This window comes from Phyllobates terribilis, unplaced genomic scaffold, assembly GCF_046119375.1.
Source record: "Phyllobates terribilis strain yellow unplaced genomic scaffold, ASM4611937v1 Scaffold_1__5_contigs__length_1240528914, whole genome shotgun sequence".
NCBI classification, from domain to species: domain Eukaryota; kingdom Metazoa; phylum Chordata; class Amphibia; order Anura; family Dendrobatidae; genus Phyllobates; species Phyllobates terribilis.
The window spans coordinates 1,128,326,008-1,128,348,398 of record NW_027362761.1 but is presented as its reverse complement, the minus strand read 5'-3'; the positions used below and the strand labels follow the sequence as shown (position 1 = coordinate 1,128,348,398).

The 22,391-nt window shown below is 45.2% G+C and overlaps 1 protein-coding gene across 2 annotated transcripts in view; it reads left to right on the top strand.

The window, feature by feature from the left end:
* LOC141161755 (uncharacterized) overlaps positions 1-22,391 on the top strand; it is a 1,209,981-nt gene that overhangs the window by 263,374 nt on the left and 924,216 nt on the right. For both annotated transcript variants that reach the window (XM_073647047.1, XM_073647037.1), the window contains exon 5: positions 11,961-12,068. In XM_073647047.1, coding sequence (XP_073503148.1) covers positions 11,961-12,068 — 108 coding nt within the window. The remainder of the gene's footprint in view (positions 1-11,960; positions 12,069-22,391) is intronic.

Sequence of the window (22,391 nt, the reverse complement as noted above, 5' to 3'; positions counted from 1 at the left end):
TATATACATACATACATACATATATACATATATATATATATATATATATATATATATATATATATACACACACACATTCACACTGCATATATGTTTACACACAGTTCTCAAATGCACTATATACTCATGTATGCCTTTTTCACATATATGTATCCATTTCACACATGTATACACACAATTACACATGCACTGATCATATGAAATAGATAAAACCCCTCTTTTCTGGCACACATCTTCTTTCAGCGTTTAGTTTCTGTTGCTGGTAACATCTCTCATCTCTCAAGGCAGGGGCGGACATATCATTCATTGGTGCAACCTGTGTAGCCGCACAAGGGCCCACGAGATAAAGGGGCCCACTTCCACCTCCAAAGCAGATAGAATTGTGCATTTTGATAAGCTGCTGACCAGCAAAGGGCCCACATACTGTTCTTGCACAGAGGCCCTCTTCTCTCTGTGTCCACCATTGTCTCAAGGTGCTTGTGGTAACAGTAGGGGATGGGCACAGTCACTACTCCAGCAGGCTTCAGTGCTAGACAGTGTGAGCAAGGGAATCGGGAGGTGAAGGAAGAAACCCAAGAGCATCCTCCAGCTCACTGCCTGGTGAGTTATGGAGCACATACCTAGAGCTGCACTGGACTGAACACATCCTGTTCAGTCACAGTGCTGGGCTCAGATCGGCAGATTGCTGTTCACTTTCCTCGATGCACTGCCTCATGGGAGAGTGACATCTGCACAGCAGAGAAGCCTGCACAGCAGCAGTCAGCTCAGTTGAATCAGAGGCTCATGCCAAGAAAGGGAGTTTTTCTCCCACTTGGTTTATGCCTTTTTTTTATAATTTTTTGGTCAAATTCTAAATGTTATTACATCTGCTTTTTAGTTAAATAATAAAAATTTTAGAGATAGGCCCTCTTCAAACGTATTTTATTGGGATTTTCTGTAATGCCAACACAAAGTGGCAAGTATTTGTGAAGTATATAGAAGATAGATGAAAAAACAGGTGTGGCAGTAATCAGGCCTGTGTGTGGCTAGGGAAATTGAACTAAGCTTCCCAAAGATGTGATAAACCACAGTTAATTTATGTTTTAAGGGGTGAGGGGTGGGAGGCAATCACTTTTTTACACAGGGCTCTGTAGCTTTGGATTTCTTTTTCCTTTAACAATAAAGACTTTCATTTAAAAACTGTATTTTTTTTTTTACTTGTGTTAGCTTTGTCTAATATTTAAATTTGTTTTGTGATCTGAAACATTTAAAGTGTGACAAACATGCAAAAGAATAAGAAGTTAGGAAGGTGGCAAACACTTTTCCAAAAGACTATATACAGTGGTGAAAATAAGTATTTGATACACTGCCGATTTTGCAAGTTTTCCCACCGACAAAGAATTGAGAGGTCTATAAAATTTATCGTAGGTACACTTCACCTGAGAAAGACAGAATCTTAAAAAAAAAAACAGAAAATCACATTGTATGATTTCTACATAATTAATTTGTATTTTACTGCATGAAATAAGTATTTGATACAATACAAAAAGCAAACTTAATATATGGTACAGAAACCTTTGTTTGCAATTACAGAGGTCAGACGTTTCCTGTAGTTCTTCACCAAGTGTCCACACACTACAGCAGGGATTTTGACCCACTCCTCCATACAGATCTTTTACATATCTTTCAGGTTTTGGGGCCGTCGCTGAGCAACATTGACTTTCAGCTCCCTCTAGAGATTTTCTATTCAGGTCTGGAGACTGGCTAGGCCACACCAGGACCTTGAAATGCTTCTTAAAGAGCCACTCCTTAGTTGCCCTGGCTGTATGTTTTGGGTCATTGTCATGCTGGAAGACCTAGCCATGACCCATCTTCAATACTCTTATTGCGGGAAGGAGGTTGTTGGCCAAAATCTTGGGATACATGACCCCATCCATTCTTCCTTCAATACGGTGCTGTCATTCTGTCACCTTTGTAGAAAAGCACCCCCAAAGTATTATGTTTCCCCCCACGATGCTGGGACGGTGTTCTTGGAGTTGTACTCACCCTTCTTCTTCCTCCAAACATGGCGAGTGGAGTTGATACCAAAAGTTCTATTTTGGACTCATCTGACCACATGACTTTTTCCCATGCCTCCTCTGGATCTTCCAAATGGTCATTGGCGAACTTCAAACAGGCCTGGACATGTGCTGGCGTCAACAGGGGGACCTTGCATTCCCTGCAGGATTTTAATCCATGACGGTGTAGTGTGTTACTAACGACAATGTTTGAAACAGCTCTCTTCAGGTTATTGACCAGGTCCTCCCATGTAGCTCTGGCCTGATTCCTGACCTTTCTCAGAATCATTCTTACCCCACAAGGCGAGAACTTGCATGGAGCCCCAGACGAGGAAGATTTACAGTCATATTGTGTTTTTTCCATTTTCTAATAATTGTGCAAACAGTTGTTGCCTTCTTACCATGCTGCTTGCCTATTGTCCTGTAGGCAATCCCAGCCTTGTGCAGGTCTACAATTTTGTCCCTTGTGTCCTTAGACAGCTCTTTGGTGTTGGCAATGGTAGAGAGGTTGGAGTGTGATTGAGTGTGTGGACAGGTGTCTTTTATACAGGTAGCGAGCTCAAACAGGTGCAATTAATACAGGTATATATATATATGTAATGTGTGTGTGTGTATATATATATATATATATATATATATATATATATATATATATATATATATATATATATATATATATACAGTACGGACCAAAAATTTGGACACACCTTCTCATTTAAAGATTTTTCTGTATTTTCTTGACTATGGAAATTGTACATTCACACTGAAGGCATCAAAACTATGAATTAACACATGTGGAATTATATACTTAACAAAAAAGTGTGAAACTACTGAAAATATGTCTTATATTCTAGGTTCTTCAAAGTAGCCACCTTTTGCTTTGATGACTGCTTTGCACACTCTTGGCATTCTCTTGATGAGCTTCAAGAGATAGTCACCGGAAATGGTCTTCCAACATTCTTGAAGGAGTTCCCAGAGATGCTTAGCACTTGTTGGCCCTTTTGCCTTCACTCTGCGGTCCAGCTCACACCAAACAATCTCGATTGGGTTCAGGTCTGGTGACTGTGGAGGCCAGGTCATCTGGCGTAGCAACCCATCACTCTCCTTCTTGGTCAAATAGCCCTTACACAGCCTGGAGGTGTGTTTGGGATTATTGTCCTGTTGAAAAATAAATGATGGTCCAACTAAACGCAAACCAGATGGAATAGCATGCCGCTGCAAGATGCTGTGGTAGCCATGCTGGTTCAGTATGCCTTCAATTTTGAATAAATCCTGAACATTGCTACCAGCAAAGCACCCCTACACCATCACACCTCCTCCTCCATGCTTCACGGTGGGAACCAGGCATGTAGAGTCCATCCGTTCATCTTTTATGCGTCACACAAAGACACGGTGGTTGGAACCAAAGATCTCAAATTTGGACTCATCAGACCAAAGCACAGATTTCCACTGGTCTAATGTCCATTCCTTGTGTTCTTTAGCCCAAACAAGTCTCTTCTGCTTGTTGCCCGTCCTTAGCAGTGGTTTCCTAGCAGCTATTTTACCATGAAGGCCTGCTGCACAAAGTCTCCTATTAACAGTTGTTGAAGAGATGTGTCGGCTGCTAGAACACTGTGTGTCATTGACCTAGTCTCTAATCTGAGCTGCTGTTAACCTGTGATTTCTGAGGCTGGTGACTCGGATAAACTTATCCTCAGAAGCAGAGGTGACTCTTGGTCTTCCTTTCCTGGGGCGGTCATCATGTGAGCCAGTTTCTTTGTACCGCTTGATGGTTTTTGCAATTGCACTTGGGGACACTTTCAAAGTTTTCCCAATTTTTCGGACTGACTGACATTCATTTCTTAAATTAATGATGGCCACTCGTTTTTCTTTACTTAGCAGCTTTTTTCTTGCCATAATACAAATTCTAACAGTCTATTCAGTAGGACTATCAGCTCTGTATCCACCAGACTTCTGCACAACACAACTGATGGTCCCAACCCCATTTATAAAGCAAGAAATCCCACTTATTAAACCTGACAGGGCACACCTGTGAAGTGAAAATCATTTCCGGTGACTACATCTTGAAGCTCATCAAGAGAATGCCAAGAGTGTGCAAAGCAGTCATCAAAGCAAAAGGTGGCTACTTTGAAGAACCTAGAATATAAGACATATTTTCAGTTGTTTCACACTTTTTTGTTAAGTATATAATTCCACATGTGTTATTTCATAGTTTTGATGCCTTCAGTGTGAATGTACAATTTTCATAGTCGAGAAAATGCCGAAAAATCTTTAAATGAGAAGGTGTGTCCAAACTTTTGGTCTGTACTGTATATATATATATATATATATATATATATATATATATATATATATATATATACACATGCTAGCTATTGAATCCGTTCCACGCCCGTGTAGCGAGCATTTTTATTGGTATATGGTATTCCATGCTGGTATGTGCTGCCACCCTCCTGGTATTTGTGCTACCCCCATCTAGTCCCCACCATCTTGTCCTGGTAGGCATGGCACCCCTCACTGTGACTCTCGCAGCCCTGCCCTGGGAAGATGGGGGGTTTACTCGGAGCCGGGTCAGATGTTTGGTGGGTTGCAGTCGTGGCCAGGACCCGTTCCGTGCCCAGGTCCGTCACATTAAAAAAAGATGTAATGGGCTATCAGGGTTGAGTGGTTGCTATCGACTACGCCACCTGTGGTACCTGGTGAAGGCCACCAGCGCTGCTGCAGTCCTCTGAGGCGGGATTTTGTGGCAGCCGATGTTGATACTACTCCCCACAGGCAGAGCAGGGCCTCAGGGCAGAGAGGAGGATGGAGGGAGTGGTAGTGAAGGAGGTCTGGTGCTGCGCGGTGCGGTGTAGTGCAGAAATAAAGAGTTCAGAGGCCATAGGGGTAGACTTCCAGAGTTTTTTTTACTCACGGTAAAACGTGCAGCTGCAAGGCTTCTCCCTGCTCCTCACAGAGTTCTGTGGTCACCAGGAACGGGGGTCTGACAACCTCGGGGCAATTCCAGTGCTTAAATCAGGGCCCCACACCAGAGTGTTCCTAGACTTCAGACTGAGTCCACTCCTGTCTGTGTGTGTGTGTTGATAGGCCGGGTCTCCCTCTGGGCTACGCTCAGAATAAGGGTACGGGTGGCGACTCCGCTCCTTCCATTACCCGGTGGGGTCCTCTGGGCCTGCCGGGCTTCCCTGACTAGGACGTAGAGTAGCAAAGTCAGGTGACGGGGGCCGGTACCCCTCTTTCAGCCGGAATCCCTCTGACTAGACCAGAAAGCGAGGACAGGTGGCGTACACCGCTCCGTCTGCATCCCCCTGGGATCCTTTTGCGATGGAGCTGCACTCTCAAGCTCCAGGCCTTCTTGGGTATGGACCTTGACCGGGTTAAGACATCAGTTAACTCCAACCCGCCCCTCAACTCAAGGCCAGAGTACGAGGACCGTGTCTCCATCCACTGCAGGTTCATCCAGAAGCCACGTTCAGGGATGAAGATCACAATCAAAAGACCACGAGCCCAAGATGGCTGTTTATTAAATATGAAATATTAAGTGTAAACTAAATGTGCGTCCTCCACCCTCACCCTCTACATGGTTCCCCCTATCTTTTGGTTCCCCAGTCTCCCATTTTCCCGGGAGGGGCAGCACACTAGTGCCTATTAGCCCCCTCTGGTGGGAGAAGTGTGGTGTTGGATGTGGAGGTGGGGTCCTGACCACTGCACCATTCTTACCTCGAAGGAGGGATACCACACCCCATTGAAGAGGTGCAGCATCCCTGTGGCGATCGAACACTCAGGGGTGCCACATTCCCCCCTGGTGAAACACAGCACGTCCGCGGGCTGCAAAGAGAGTAAAACCTGGTACAGTCTTTTTATATATTTTTTTTTTATACAGTTAAACAATCTTCCCAATATGGGAGGCACTTCTCCTTTAACGTTACAAACTGCAAATATTATAAAAGTATAAAACCATCAAGAGACATTATGCATAGGCAGACGGGTTAAAGTGCAAGGAAGAAAAGTCAGTTCAAACTCGTGAGGGACCTGTCCCAAACCCCCAACGTAGGCTCTGGGGTGGCTGCAGAGCATGAAGATCCCGAGTTGGACCTCCAGGAGAGCCACTCCAGACAGGTTTTTCTTCCGAGGTCTGAGGTAGAAATAGCCGCGGTTTTACATAAAACCAATAAGGAGCACCTAAAGAGATGCAAACTATATACAATTAAAGAGTCTGCCTACTGCAAGTCTGCAGGGACAAATGTCTCAAGAAACCGGGAGGAAAAAACATGATAAAACATAAACATCATAACTTTAAACTGGTTACAGCTGCTGGGGCTGCTTAATCCTCAGGTCCCCACCGGGGAAAAGGCTCATTCCTCCCGACGGAGGCTGACCGGTCCTCCATTGCTGAGCGTGAGGGAGCATCACTCCTGGACACCTTGTGAGCATCCAGGGCGTACCACCCCCGCACCCCGTGGTGCCGGGTGTTTGACACAAAGTCACCCGGGAAGAGATTCCGGCCAGGGTGTCCCTTTTTCAGCCGTGGCTCGACGTCCCGCCGGCTGACGAAGACGTCTTGCTCATACTGGGGACTCTTGATGAAGCCCCATCCCGCCTCATGGTGGAAGCAGACAATTTGCCCCTCCACACGGGGACTCGGATGGGTTGCCTCTTCCTGGCGGGCCCTGGACTTTGCAGCCTTGGCTCGCACCTCGAGGAGCTCGCAGCGAATCTCCCTCTGTCGTTGCTCCCGATCGAGCTGGAGGATCTGCTGGCGACTCAGCTCGCTCCTCCTACGCGCTTCATCCCAGGTCTCCCGGGGGAAGCCCATCAGGTCCCCCCCTGGTTGTCCCAGGCCCACTCGTCAGCCGCTGGCCAGGTGACTGTAGGTGCAGGCAGCGGTGACAGCAGGGGCTGCTGCAGGTCCTCAAGAAGAGCGGACCAATCCGGGTTGGGGTCGGTGGATACCCCAGCAGACTCAGGTTCTTCCGAGTAGGGAGTTGGGAGGCAGTGCAGGTCCCTGCCGATAGCGGAGGTTTTAAGCTCCGGGGCAAAGACCTGCTCCCAGGTGACCGCGCTGGGCAGCAGGTACTCAGTCATAAGATCCAGGAGGGGCATGGTGGGCTCAGCAGCCAGGACAGGGGTATCACACTCATCTGCTCCTGGGCTGCCCACGACCTCTGTTGCTGCCTCCTCCTGAGCTGCTGCTCCTTGGCGGCGGGTCCGGATGCGCAGCAGCATTTCTTCCCGCCACGCAGTGGATGAAGCTTGCTGGGCCTCAGCCACTTTCCGAGCAAGGTCCGGGGTTTCCTGGTGGAGAAATTCTATATCTCCCGATGTTAGAGACACGCCACTTTCTTCACCGATGGGAGAAGAACCTGGGCCGGGTTCGGAAGGCTCCGATAGACTCGCTTCAGCAGCGTCCATGTCCGCTCCTGAGGATAGCAAGTCTCCAACTGCAAGTATGTGACACTCGCAGCCCTGACCTGGGAAGATGGGGGGTTTACTCGGAGCCGGGTCAGATGTTTGGTGGGTTGCAGCCATGGCCTGGACCCGTTCCGTGCCCAGGGCCGTCACATTAAAAAAAGATGTAATAAGCTATCAGGGTTGAGTGGTTGCTATCGACTACACCACCTGGGGTACCTGGTGAAGGCCACCAGCGCTGCTGCAGTCCTCTGAGGAGGGATTTTGTGGCAGCCGATGTTGATACTACTCCCCACAGGCAGAGCAGGGCCTCAGGGCAGAGAGGAGGATGGAGGGAGTGATAGTGAAGGAGGTCTGGTGCTGCGCGGTGCGGTGTAGTGCAAAAATAAAGAGTCCAGAGGCCATAGGGGTAGACTTCCAGAGTTTTTTTTACTCACGGTAAAATGTGCAGCTGCAAGGCTTCTCCCTGCTCCTCACAGAGTTCTGTGGTCACCAGGAACGGGGGTCTGACAACCTCGGGGCAATTCCAGTGCTTAAATCAGGGCCCCGCACCAGAGTGTTCCTAGACTTCAGACTGAGTCCACTCCTGTCTGTGTGTGTGTAGATAGGCCGGGTCTCCCTCTGGGCTACGCTCAGAATAAGGGTACCGGTGGCGACTCCGCTCCTTCATTTACCCGGTGGGGTCCTCTGGGACTGCCGGGCTTCCCTGACTAGGACGTAGAGTAGCAAAATCAGGTGACGGGGGCCGGTACCCCTCTTGCAGCCAGAATGCCTCTGACTAGGCCAGAAAGCGAGGACAGGTGGCGTATACCGCTCCGTCTGCATCCCCCTGGGATCCTTTTGGGATGGAGCTGCACTCTCAAGCTCCAGGCCTTCTTGGGTATGGACCTTGACCGGGTTGAGACATCAGTTAACTCCAACCCGCCCCTCGACTCAAGGCCAGAGTACGAGGACCGTGTCTCCATCCACTGCAGGTTCACCCAGAAGCCACGTTCAGGGATGAAGATCACAATCAAAAGACCATGAGCCCAAGATGGCTGTTTATTAAATATGAAATATTAAGTGTAAACTAAATGTGCATCCTCCACCCTCACCCTCTACATGGTTCCCCCTATCTTTTGGTTCCCCAGTCTCCCATTTTCCCGGGAGGGGCAGCACACTAGTGCCTATTAGCCCCCTCTGGTGGGAGAAGTGTGGTGTTGGATGTGGAGGTGGGGTCCTGACCAATGCACCATTCTTACCTCGAAGCAGGGATACCACACCCCATTGAAGAGGTGCAGCATCCCTGTGGCGATCGAACACTCAGGGGCGCCACATCACCCCCAATCCTGGTATACATGGTACCCCTCACCCCCAATCCTGGTATGCATGGCACCCCTCACCCCCAATCCTGGTATGCATGGCACCGCTCACCCCCAATCCTGGTATGCATTGCACCCCTCACCCCCAATCCTGGTATGCATGGCACCCCTCACTCCCAATCCTGGTATGCATGGCACCCCTCACCCCCAATCCTGGTATACATGGTACCCCCCACCCCCTATCCTGGTATGCATGACTCCCTCATCCCCAATCCTGGTATACATGGCACCCCTCACCCCCAATCCTGGTATGCATGACACCACTTACCCCCAATCCTTGTATGCATGGCTCCCTCATCCCTAATCCTGGTATTCATGGTCCCATCACCCCAATCCTGGTATGTGTGGTACCCCTCACCCCCCCCAATCCTGGTATGTGTGGCCCCCTCATCCCTTTCATGCTGTACACACATACAAAAAAATAAACAGTTATACTCACTTTTCTTCCCTGTGTTACAGCACTGCTGCGTTTTGTTCTGCCGGAGGCCGGGGGAGGACTGCGGCGCCAGAGCACCACACTGTCCGGCGCCATTTTGCTGAAGACACACTGCAAATGTGGCTTCAGTAAAATGGCGCCGGATAGCGGTATGCGCAAGCGCCGATCCGACGCCTCACTCCTGCCCCGGTCTCCGGCAAAGAGAGGCGCCGTGGCAACGCTCCTCACGGTCAGGTAAGTGTGGCGCCGGAGATCGCGGTATGCGGTCAGTGCCTACGCATACCGCAATCTCCGGTGCCATACACTGCTTACCTGTAACGGCTGGATGCGGTCTTCTGTCTGGAGCCAGACTGCGCGTCGCGCATGCGCAGTCTATAAATGCTTCAGACAGAGACACGCTTGTACGGTTATATTATATATATATATATATATATATGTATATATATAATATATACAGTACAGACCAAAAGTTTGGACACACCTTCTCATTTAATGATTTTTCTGAATTTTCATGACTATGAAAATTGTACATTCACACTGAAGGCATCAAAACTATGAATTAACACATGTGGAATTATATACTTAACAAAAAAGTGTGAAACAACTGTAGCCACCTTTTGCTTTGATGACTGCTTTGCACACTCTTGGCATTCTCTTGATGAGCTTCAAGAGGTAGTCACCGGAAATGGTCTTCCAACAATCTTGAAGGAGTTCCCAGAGATGCTTAACACTTGTTGGCCCTTTTGCCTTCACTCTACGGTCCAGCTCACCCCAAACCATCTCGATTGGGTTCAGGTCTGGTGACTGTGGAGGCCAGGTCATCTGGCGTAGCACCCCATCACTCTCCTACTTGATCAAATTGCCCTTACACAGCCTAGAGGTGTCTTTGGGGTCATTGTCCTGTTGAAAAAAAAATGATGATCCAACTAAACGCAAACCGGATGGAATAGCATGCCACTGCAAGATGCTGTGGTAGCCATGCTGGTACAGTATGCCTTCAATTTTGAATAAATCCCTAACAGTGTCACCAGTAAAGCACCCCCACACCATCACACCTCCTCCTCCATGCTTCACGGTGGGAACCAGGCATGTAGAGTCCATCCGTTCACCTTTTCTGCGTCGCACAAAGACACGGTGGTTGGAACCAAAGATCTCAAATTTGGACTCATCAGACCAAAGCACAGATTTCCACTGGTCTTATGTCCATTCCTTGTGTTCTTTAGCCCAAACAAGTCTCTTCTGCTTGTTGCCTGTTCTTAGCAGTGGTTTCCTAGCAGCTATTTTACCATGATGGCCTGCTGCACAAAGTCTCCTCTTAACAGTTGTTGAAGAGATGTGTCTGCTGCTAGAACTCTGTGTGGCATTGACCTTGTCTCTAATCTGAGCTGCTGTTAACCTGTGATGTCTGAGGCTGGTGACTCGGATAAACTTATCCTCAGAAGCAGAGGTGACTCTTGGTCTTCCTTTCCTGGGGCGGTCCTCATATGAGCCAGTTTCTTTGTAGCGCTTGATGGTTTTTGCAACTGCACTTGGGGACACTTTCAAAGTTTTCCCAATTTTTCAGACTGACTGACCTTCATTTCTTAAAGTAATGATGGCCACTCATTTTTCTTTACTTAGCTGCTTTTTTCTTGCCATAATACAAATTCTAACAGTCTATTCAGTAGGACTATCAGCTGTGTATCCACCAGACTTCTGCACAACACAACTGATGGTCCCAACCCCATTTATAAGGCAAGAAATCCCAATTATTAAACCTGACAGGGGACACCTGTGAAGTGAAAACCATTTCCGGTGACTACCTCTTGAAGCTCATCAAGAGAATGCCAAGAGTGTGCAAAGCAGTCATCAAAGCAAAAGGTGGATACTTTGAAGAACCAAGAATGTAAGACATATTTTCAGCTGTTTCACACTTTTTTGTTAACTATATAATTCAACATTTGTTAATTCATACTGTTGATGCCTTCAGTGTGAATGTACAATTTTCATAGTCATGAAAATACAGAAAAATCTTTAAATGAGAAGGTGTGTCCAAACTTTTGGTCTGTACTGTATATATGCTTGGTTTAGCGGACAGTGGAGAAGAAATGACACCCAGATTAGTGCGATACTGAAGGAAGGACCTTGGTGGGATTGGGCTGTGAACCGCTGAGGATGAGGTCTAGAGGCTCGATGAGTCAGTGAATGATGGCTCTTATGTTAAGCCTGATGAAGACCAAGAAGTGTGGTTGAAACCCCTTACTGTCATTTCTTTTAATGTCAACAATAAATGTCCACTATTCACTGACTTATTGAGCCTCTATACCTTATTTTCAGTATTCCACAGTGCAATCACACCAAGGTCCTACAGCATCACTCATCTGGATGCCATCGCTTTTCCATTGTAGATAAAAATAATAAAATCAGCTATACACACCAACCTTCCTCTAGTGCCAGCTCTCCATCACTGCTCCTGTTTTTGTTGACAGGCTGCAGGGGTGATGGCACACAAGTCCACTGCTGCCCATCATTGGCTCATTTAGTAGACTACATTCTTGTGTCCATTTGAAAAGATAGGTATTGGCATAAGACACTGCAATAGATTTTCGACATCTTTACACAGCCTAGCCTAAGTGTACACTGATTAACTGTTTCACAGGATTTGTAAACCTGTCAAATTATTCCTTCATGAAGAAAACTATGTCAAAAGCCAGAATAACTTTTTTTTTCTTTCTAAAGGTCCAAAAATTTGTAAACAAAATTGACATGCGTGGCTTAAAAAAAGATGACAAGCGTGACTTTAAAAGCCTTATGGAACCTATTTGTCACCAGCTACAAGATGTTACGGTATGTCTCTTATGCTTGTTTTCACATTTGAGTATACAGGATATAGATAACTTTCAATTTTTTTTTACTGAAAAGAATGTTTTTTTTGGCTAAAAAGCATTTTTAATTTTTTGTCAAAATGATTGGTGTCATATGGTGGTGTCATCTAATTTTCAACTGTGTGCCATTTGTTTGTTCGTTTTTTTACATCCGAGTGCAATCTGTTTACATACATCTACATGATCAAATACAGTTTCCATGGATAATAATGGAAATGTATCCGCAAAAATCGGATGGCACTTGGATGTTCTGTGTTGGATTCCGTTTTTTTACCCCCCTGTATTCTTGAATTGGTGAGTCTAATCTGATACTCGGATAGAATAGTGTATGCTGCGATTTTTTTTCTCACTGACAGCATATGTTCGATTTATACGCTCGTCAGCATAAGCCTAACATCCACTTGTAATTTTATATCCATATAAGTACTGTCTTATACTGTACCTCTGGTAAGCATTAATTGAAAAGATTGCATATTTTAGAATTAGAAAAGCAATAAGTCTTCTCTAAAATAGCCATTCAACACTGGAGCGGACACAGACAGAAGAGGGCCCCCGTGTAAGAACAATATAAAAGGGGTCAACGACTAGTACAGGAGGAGAGAAGACCCTGCCCGCGAGGAATCACAAACAATCTACCAGGGATGGGTGAGGATACAGTAGGTGAGGGTTGAGCTGGTAGTGCAGTGGTATGGTAGAGCGAGGGTTACTGCCAGTTGTACAATTGTTGGAAGAGGTGGGTCTTCAGGTTCCTTTTTGAAGGTTTCCACGGTAGGCGAGAGTCTGATGTGTTGGGGTAAAGAGTTCCAGAGTAGGGGAGATGCACGGGACAAATCTTGTATGCAACTGTGGGAGGAGGAGATAAGAGGGAAGTAGATAAGGAGATCTTGTGAGGATCGGAGGTTGAGCGCAGGTAAGTACCGGGAGACTAGGTCACCAATGTATGGAGGAGACAGTTTAGTATGACTTGGTATGCCAAAGTTGAGGTTTTCAACTGGAGTCTCTCGGTAACAAGGAGCCAGTGCAGAGATTGACAGAGGAGAGTAGCCAGGCAATAGCGGGGTGACAGGTGGATTAATTGGCCATCACAGTTTAGGATAGATTGGAGGGGTACAAGAGTGTTAGCAGGGAGGCCACAGAGCAGAAGGTTGCAGTAGTCGAGGTGGAAGATGATGAGGGAGAGCACTAGTGTTTTTACAGATTCATGGTTGAGAGATGTGCGGATCCGGGAGATATATTTGAGTTGGAGTCCACAGGAAGTGGAAAGGGCTTGGATCTCATGTTTGAAGGAAAGATCAGAGTCAAGCTTGTGGGACTGGGGAGAGTGGACAACCATTGACTTTGATGGATAGGTCAGTTGGGGAGGTTGAATGAGATGGTGGAAAGATGATGAATTCGGTTTTATCCATGTTGAGTTTTAGAAATCTAGTAAAGAAGAAAGATGAAATAGTGGACAGACATTGTGGGATTCTGATTAGTAAGGATAAGGAGGTGATATCAAGTCCAGAGAGGTAGATCTGTGTGTCATCAGCATAAAGGTGATACTGATGAGACTCAGATACCTGAGGGGCTCTTGGACTGTACTGTGCTGTCAGGGCTGGAAGAGGAGGAGGGTGACTCTCAGGGCGAGGAGTGGGAGAACAGATAAGATGATGATGAGGATGTAGATCCACTTGGTGTGAACTCAGAGACACGCAGCTGAGTAGCTCAGCAGAGGAGATGGAGGAGGAAGATGAGGAGGTTACGTTGTGGCTTCTTGCACAGACACTGAGTGATGCAACCACGACAATCACTGCCAGCAGCGGTCGCGGGTCTGCACTTCGCAAAAGCAGCAAGGTTTGCCTAACCTGGGTCTTTTTGGAGAGTGCAAAGGGTGACGCAACTCACGTTATCTGTCAACTTTGTTAAAAACAACTGAGTAGAGGCAAAAATTGCAATAATTTGACTAGTACATGCATGAACTGGCACTTGCATGATCAACATGCATTAGACTGGGAATCTTACTGCGCTAAAATGTAGACTAGCGGGTCTTGCCAACCACCGGCCGCCCCATCAACCACAACTGCTGCTTCTTCCTCCTCCATCACCGTGCCAAGTGTTCGCACACAGGTCTCCGGCCGCAGAACCTCTACTTGTTTACCCAATACAGTCAGGGTGAGTAAGAGCCATCAGCTGTTATGGAAGTGGACATGCCTGCTGTTTTTGACTGATCTCAGACACTGAGCACACCACATCTTTCTCAATCCACCATAACATCTCTGCCTGCACCTCTCTCACGATCCAGCAGTTTGTCGTGTTCACCCTACTCCACCCTCTCTCAGCAAAGCAGCAAGTCCACAGTTGTGGTCATGTAAAAGATTGTTTCCTCCTACACATGCCAAAGCAAAGAGCTTGAACTTTACCACCTCCAATCTGTTGACCATTGGAATGCTGACTGGTGGAGACGGTTTCTGAAAGCTGATGGCCATTGAAGTCCCCCAGTACCAGTTGCCCAGTCGCCATTACTTCTATAAGAAAGATGTGCCTGCTACACCAGCATGTTGCAGAGAACATCACCTATTTCTTGAAAAAATCTGTCTGACCTGGTGCATTTTCACACACCTACCGTACAGACCAAAAGTTTGGACACACCTTCTCATTTAAAGATTTTTCTGTATTTTCCTGACTATGAAAATTGTATATTCACACTGAAGGCATCAAAACTATGAATTAACACATGTGGAATTATATACTTAACAAAAAAGTGTGAAACAACTGAAAATATGTCTTATATTCTAGGTTCTTCAAAGTAGCCACCTTTCACTTTGATGGCTGCTTTGCAGACTCTTGGCATTCTCTTGATGAGCTTCAAGAGGTAGTCACCAGAAATGGTTTTCACTTCACAGGTGTGTCCTGTCAGGTTTAATAAGTGGGATTTCTTGCCTTATAAATGGGGTTGGGACCATCAGTTGTGTTGTGCAGAAGTCAGGTGGATACACAGCTGATAGTCCTACTGAATAGACTGTTAGAATTTGTATTATGGCAAGAAAAAAGCAGCTAAGTAAAGAAAAACGAGTGGCCATCATTACATTAAGAAATGAAGGTCAGTCAGTGCGAAAAATTGGGCAAACTTTGAAAGTGTCCCCAAGTGCAGTTGCAAAAACCATCAAGCGCTACAAAGAAACTGGCTCACATGAGGACCACTCCAGGAAAGGAAGACAAAGAGTCACCTCTGCTTCCGAGGATAAGTTTATCTGAGTCACCAGCCTCAGAAATCACAGGTTAACAGCAGCTCAGATTAGAGACCAGGTCATTGCCACACAGAGTTGTAGCACCAGACGCATCTCTTCAACAACTGTTAAGAGGAGACTTTGTGCAGCAGGCCTTCATGGTAAAATAACTGCTAGGAAACCACTGCTAAGGACAGGCAACAAGCAGAAGAGACTTGTTTGGGCTAAAGAACACAAGGAATGGACATTAGACCAGTGGAAATCTGTGCTTTGGTCTGATGAGTCCAAATTTGAGATCTTTGGTTCCAACCACCGTGGCTTTGTGCGATGCAGAAAAGCTGAACGGATGGACTCTACATGCCTGGTTCCCACCGTGAAGCATGCAGGAGGAGGTGTGATGGTGTGGGGGTGCTTTGCTGGTGACACTGTTCGGGATTTATTCAAAATTGAAGGCATACTGAACCAGCATGGCTACCACAGCATCTTGCAGTGGCATGCTATTCCATCTGGTTTGCGTTTAGTTGGACCATCATTTATTTTTCAACAGGACAATGACCCCAAACACACCTCCAGGCTGTGTAAGGGCTATTTGACCAAGAAAGAGAGTGATGGGGTGCTACGCCAGATGACCTGGCCTCCACAGTCACCAGACCTGAACCCAATTGAGATGGTTTGGGGTGAGCTGGACCGCAGAGTGAAGGCAAAAGGGCCAACAAGTGCTAAGCATCTCTGGGAACTCCTTCAAGATTGTTGGAAGACCATTTCCGGTGACTACATCTTGAAGCTCATCAAGAGAATGCCAAGAGTGTGCAAAGCAGTCATCACAGCAAAAGGTGGCTACTTTGAAGAACCTAGAATATAAGACATATTTTCAGTTGTTTCACACTTTTTTGTTAAGTATATAATTCCACATGTGTTAATTCATAGTTTTGATGCCTTCAGTGTGAATGTACGATTTTCATAGACAGAAAAATCTTTAAATGAGAAGGTGTGTCCAAACTTTTGGTCTGTGCTGTAGATAAGCAAGCCCCAAGGCTTGCGGGACAAACCTCTTTATCCAACACTTCCTCCACTGCTTCTGCCTCCTCTACCTCCTCTAGGGCCTCTACCTGTGCTCTCAACCTCTGCCTTAATGAGATACACGTTCCAACAGAGCAGAGAGAATCTCCCCCACCTGGGCTCACCGCAATCAGGCAGTGTTTAAATTAATATGCCTTGGGGATCGCAGTCTCCTTCATGTGTGTTGCCTCAATTTGGCAGAGCTGTCAGAGCACTAGCACCTGTCACTCATCCACCTGTTAGTGATCAAAGTTTAAGCTAGAAATCTGCTCCAAGCCCTGTCCAATGCTGAAATGTGGCAGGACCAGTAACACGCAATTAGCACAACCAATTTAGATTCTGGATGGAGCACAATATTAGCACAAAATATTTATATGCTGAAATGTGGCCTGGTTTCTGAACCACGTTATTACGACAAACAATTTATTTTATGAAATGTGGACTCCTGGCTGGTACACAATACTAGCACCAGAAAAAATAGATTTTCTAATGTGGAGCCCTGGCTAAAGCAGAATCTCAGCGTAAAACAATTACAAGCTCAGATGTTCATGTAGCATGGTAGTAGAAGCAAAAAATTAGATTTTATAATGTGAACCCCTGGATGGAGCAGAAAATCAGCACCAAAGAATTAAAAGCTGAAATGTGGCATGGTTTCTGCAGCATGGTAGTAAGACAACAAAGTTAGATTTTATCATGTGAACCCCTGGATGGAGAACAATATCAGCAGCAAACAATTTTAAAACTGAAATGTGGCCTGCTGCATGTAGCACAGTAGTAAGACAACAAAGTTAGATTTTTTCATGTGAACCCCTGGATGGAGAACAATATCAGCACCAAAGAATTTAAAGCTAAAATGTGGCTTGCTTTATGTAGCACGGTAGTAAGACTATAAAGTTAGATTTTATCATGTTGAAAGGTGGCTAATGGTCGCGTAGTTGATGGGAGGTATGTATCACAGAGATGGCTGATCTCTGTAATGTAACCCGGAGTATTTTCTCTTGTGCACGCATGCATTAAGAGGACTAATTGGTGAACATGAGACCGGGTTACAGGTACAGTAGCTGTGAAGAGTTGGGTTGCTCTATCTACCCACATACCTCACCTCTGGGTGTGGTTAACAGCCTATATAATGGAGGCTGTTGTTTGTCGCATGGGCTCTGTTTGGAGGGGGAAGGTCTCCTGTGTGTTGTCTCCAGACTGAGCTGTGGGCTGGACACGCACTCATCTGTATTACCACAGGTCCGGCTTACCAAGAGACTTTGCTTAAAGGACCGTTTTCTTTTGCTTTTGCCTGCACTAAAGGCTGTTTGTTTGCATTTTGCTTTTGACGGTTTATGAAGTTAATAAACTGCTATGGACATTTAAAGGGACATGCCTACTGTTTGCCTCACACCACACCTGAGTGAGTACAATCCCTACAATGTGAACCCCTTTATGGAGAACAATATCAGCACCAAAGAATTTAAAGCTAAAATGTGGCATGGTTTCTGTTGCACGGTAATAGCAGAACAAATTAAGGTTTTATAATGTGAATCCCTGGATGTAGCAGAATCTCGGAGCAAAACAATTACAAGCTTAGATATGGCCTTGTTTATGCAACACGGTAGTAAAAGAAAAAAAATAAGATCTTCTACTGTGTAGCTTTATGTATCATAGTAGTAACAGAAGAAATTCGATTTTTTACTGTGCACAAGGCCTGTACACAGCAGAATATATGTGCCAAAAAATTACAAGCTGAGATGTGGCCTGGTGTATCACGTTAGTAACATAAGAAATTAGATTTTTTACTGTGGACGAGGCTTGGATACTGAAGAATATATGAGCCAAAAAATTACAAGCTGAGATATGGCCTGCTATATTACGTTAGTTATAGAAGAAATTAGATTTTTTACTGCGGATGAGGCCTGTACACAGCTGAATTTCACTGCAAGAAAATTACAAGCTGAGATGTGACCTACTGTATCATGTTAGTAACAGAGGAAATGAGATGTTTTAATTGTGGACAAGGCCTGTATACAGCAGAATATATGCGCCAAAAAAATGCAAGCTGATATGTGGCCTGCTGTATGTAGCATAGTACAACCCCTGGCAAAAATTATGGAATCATGGAACAAGGGTGTTCATTCAGTTGTTTAATGTTGTTGAAAAATAGCAGATCACAGACATGGCACAAAACTAAAGTCATTTCAAATGGCAACTTTAGGGCTTTAAGAAACACTAAAATAAATCAAGATTAAAAATGTGGTACTCATTAAGGGTAATTTTTTTTCTGACCAAGCAGAGGGAAAAAATTATGGAATCACTCAATTCTGAGGTAAAAATTATGGAATCACCCTGTAAATTTTCATTTCCAAAACTAACACCTGCATCAAATTATATCTGCTCGTTAGTCTGCATCTAAAAAGGAGTGATCACACCTTGGAGAGCTGTTGCACCAAGTGGACTGACATGAATCATGGCTCCAACATGAGAGATGTCAATTGAAACAAAGGAGAGGATTATCAAGCTCTTAAAAGAAGGTCCATCATCACGCAATGTTGCAAAAGATGTTGGTTGTTCACAGTCAGCTGTGTCTAAAATCTGGACCAAATACAAACAACATGGGAAGGTTGTTAAAGGCAAACATACTGGTAGACCAAAGAAGACATCAAAGCGTCAAGGCCGGAAACTTAAAGCAATATGTCTCCAAAACAGGAAATGCACAACAAAACAAATGAGGAACGAATGGGAGGAAATTGGAGTCAATGTCTGTGACCGAACTGTAAGAAACCGAGTAAAGGAAATGGGATTTACATACAGAAAAGCTAACCATAAGCCATCATTAACACCTAAACAGAAAAAAACAAGGTTACAATGGGCTAAGGAAAAGCAATCTTGGACTGTGGATGAGTGGATGAAAGTCATATTCAGTGATGAATCGCGAATCTGCATTGGGCAAGGTGATGATGCTGGAACTTTTGTTTGATGCCGTTTATAAAGATGACTGCATGAAGAGAACATGCAAATTTCCACAGTCATTGATGATATGAGGCTGCATGTCAGGTAAAGGCACTGGGGAGATGGATGTCATTACATCTTCAATAAATGCCCAAGTTTACATTGATATTTTGGACAGTTTTCTTATCCCATCAATTGAAATGGTGTTTGGGGATGATGACATCATTTTTCAAGATGATAATGCATCCTGCCATAGAGCAAAAACTGTGAAACATTCCTTGAAAGAAGACACATAAGGTCAATGTCATGGCCTGCAAATAGTCCGGATCTCAATCCAATTGAAAATCTTTGGTGGAAGTTGAAGAAAATGGTCCATGACAAGGCTCTAACCTGCAAAGCTGATCTGGCAACATCAATCAAAAAAAGTTGGAGCCATATTGATGAAGAGTACTGTTTGTCACTCATTAAGTCCATGCCTCAGAGACTGCAAGCTGTTATTAAAGGCAGAGGTGATGCAACAACATACTAGTGATGTATTGGAGTGTTTTTTTGTGTGTTTGTTTTTCATGATTCCAGAATTTTTCCCTCAGAATTTAGTGATTCCATAATTTTTTCCCTCTGCTTGGTCTGAAAAAAATTACCCTTACTGAGCACCACATTTTTAATCTTGATTTATTTTACTGTTTCTTAAAGCCCTAAAGTTGCCATTTGAAATTACTTTAGTTTTGTGCCATGTCTGTGATCTGCTTTTTTTAAAAAACCTTAAACAACTAAATGAACATCCTCCGAGCACTGAGATTCCATAATTTTTGCCAGGGGTTGTAGTAACAGAAAAAAATTAAAGTTTCAGAGGTGTACTCCTGCATGCAGCACAATATCAGCAGTGGACAACAGAGTTCTATGCTGAAATGTCGCCTGCTGTCAGTCTGGACCACACTAATAGCAAAAACGATTGATCTGCTGGAAGGCTGATTTCACAGCCACTCAAGATCCTATCTATCTAAACTATCTGAGTTAGAAGCAACTGCCTAGCTAACTATCTCAAATCTCTCAGTATCCAGGACCATTGTAAAGAGTAGCCTCTCTGCGCTGTTATACTGACAAAATGGCGCAAAAACAACATGCCAGCTCTTTATATAGAGAGGGACATGTGACTTCATGTGTCTGGACGTTGTAGATGATTCCTGTGTCCTGATTGGCTTACTGGAATCTGCACACATTAAGTCAAGAAAAAAAAGATTAACAGCGCGCCACTACTCTGAACGATCACACACCGTCCCCTCCTCACACATGCTCCTTACACATGATCTCCCCATGCTCATCATACAGCACCACTACCCTAGCCAGAGTCCTAATAAATACAGTAGTGGAAATGTGATGATTTCCCGCATTTTTGCTTAATTGGGCCGATTTGCAGTTAAAACGTTCGGGTGTCCGATGACGAATCCGAATGTGCAATGTTCGTGCCAAATTTGAAAAAATCTAACATGTTCGCTCATCTGTAGCCAGGAGTAGTGATGAGCGAATTTGTTCGAAATCTGATCTTACAACTTAAATTCAACACAAATATGGCACATTCGGATTCGTGATTGGAAAGGCGAGCAAAATTTCGGGAAAATCGGCAACGTTTGGCGAATAAATGCAGGAATGTGATTGCGGGGCAACTACAGCGTTTTGAACAGTTTGGCTAACTGGCTAGCATAGTGTCTGTTTATGATGAGCGGGGTGACATGTTATATGAGTGGAGGGGCTGGGGAAACCTCAGAACAGGTCAGATCAGTGGCGCACTTGTAATGCTTTTTTCCTGTAGGCGGTAGCTAAGTCAGGAAAGTGTGGCTAGCCAATCAGAGCGCAGGCTAGATAAGAGTTTGAAATAGTTTGGAGAATATCTCGCATGTTATACAGGTGTCATCCACACTAAAAAAAATACTTTGGTTCCTAACATTTACAGCAGGGACATCTCAGTTTGAAATAGTTTGGAGAATATCTCCTCTGTTATACAAGCCTCATCCACACTAAAAAAATGCTTTCCTCTGTTATTACCATTATAAAGCAAGCCATATCTCACCTTGTCATTTAGTGCCGCTGAAATTCAGGTGTGTGCAGAGCTGTTGCAATGGAAAAAAAATAATTTTGTTTTGCTAATAGCATGCTCCTACCACAGTATCTGAGCAACATGAGAGGGAAAAAAGAGAGGTCGTAGTGGAAGGGGGAATAGGATTGGTGTTCAAGGTATATGTGGGGTAGGTGGTAATGTTAGTGAAAGCACTAGTGAACCAACACAGTCATGTCCTATCTGACAACTTCTGTTACTAGACGGGCTACTCCACTCCCTTTTTTTGGCAGCTGTACAGCGATATGCCTTGTTGATAAGGGCCAGAAAAAGCAGGTTCTCCAGTGGATGGCGAGCACTGCTTCAAGTGGTCTCTTCTCTTTTTCCTCAACCTCAACATCACACACAATACAGTCCAGAGAGGTGGCACCCCAATTACCCTTGCTTCCCCTCACATTACAACTGTCCAGCTGCCCAACTGACTGTAGGGAACCACAAATGGGCGAGTCTGTAGAACTGTTCACCCATTCTATACCATGGGCATCAGAAGTATACTCCAAATATTCACAGTCAAGAGGAGGAAAGCATCTGCAACGATGCCCAAATTTTTTTTTGGTTGGATTCGGGGAAGGATGAAGTAGGGTCCGAGCAGGTTCCTGACCCTCGTATCCAATCGTTAACCACCAGTGAGGGAGGTGATCCTGATGAGACTGAGATACCTGAGGCTCATGCGGACTGTACTGTGCTCTCAGGGCAACAAGAGGAGAAGGGTCACTCTGAGGGTGAGGAATGGGATAACACATGTATGATGACGAGATTGAAGATCCTACTTGGTGTGAACTCAGAGTCACGCAGCCGAGTAGGTGGAGGAGAAAGACAATGAGGTTACATTTCGCCCTATGGCGCAGCCATGGAGTGATGCAAGCAAGAGGAGCACTGCATTTTTGCCAACAGCGGTCGTGGGTCTGCAGCTCGCAGGGGTGGCAAGGGTTGTCTAGCCTGGGCCTTTTTTGTTACTGCAAAGGATGAG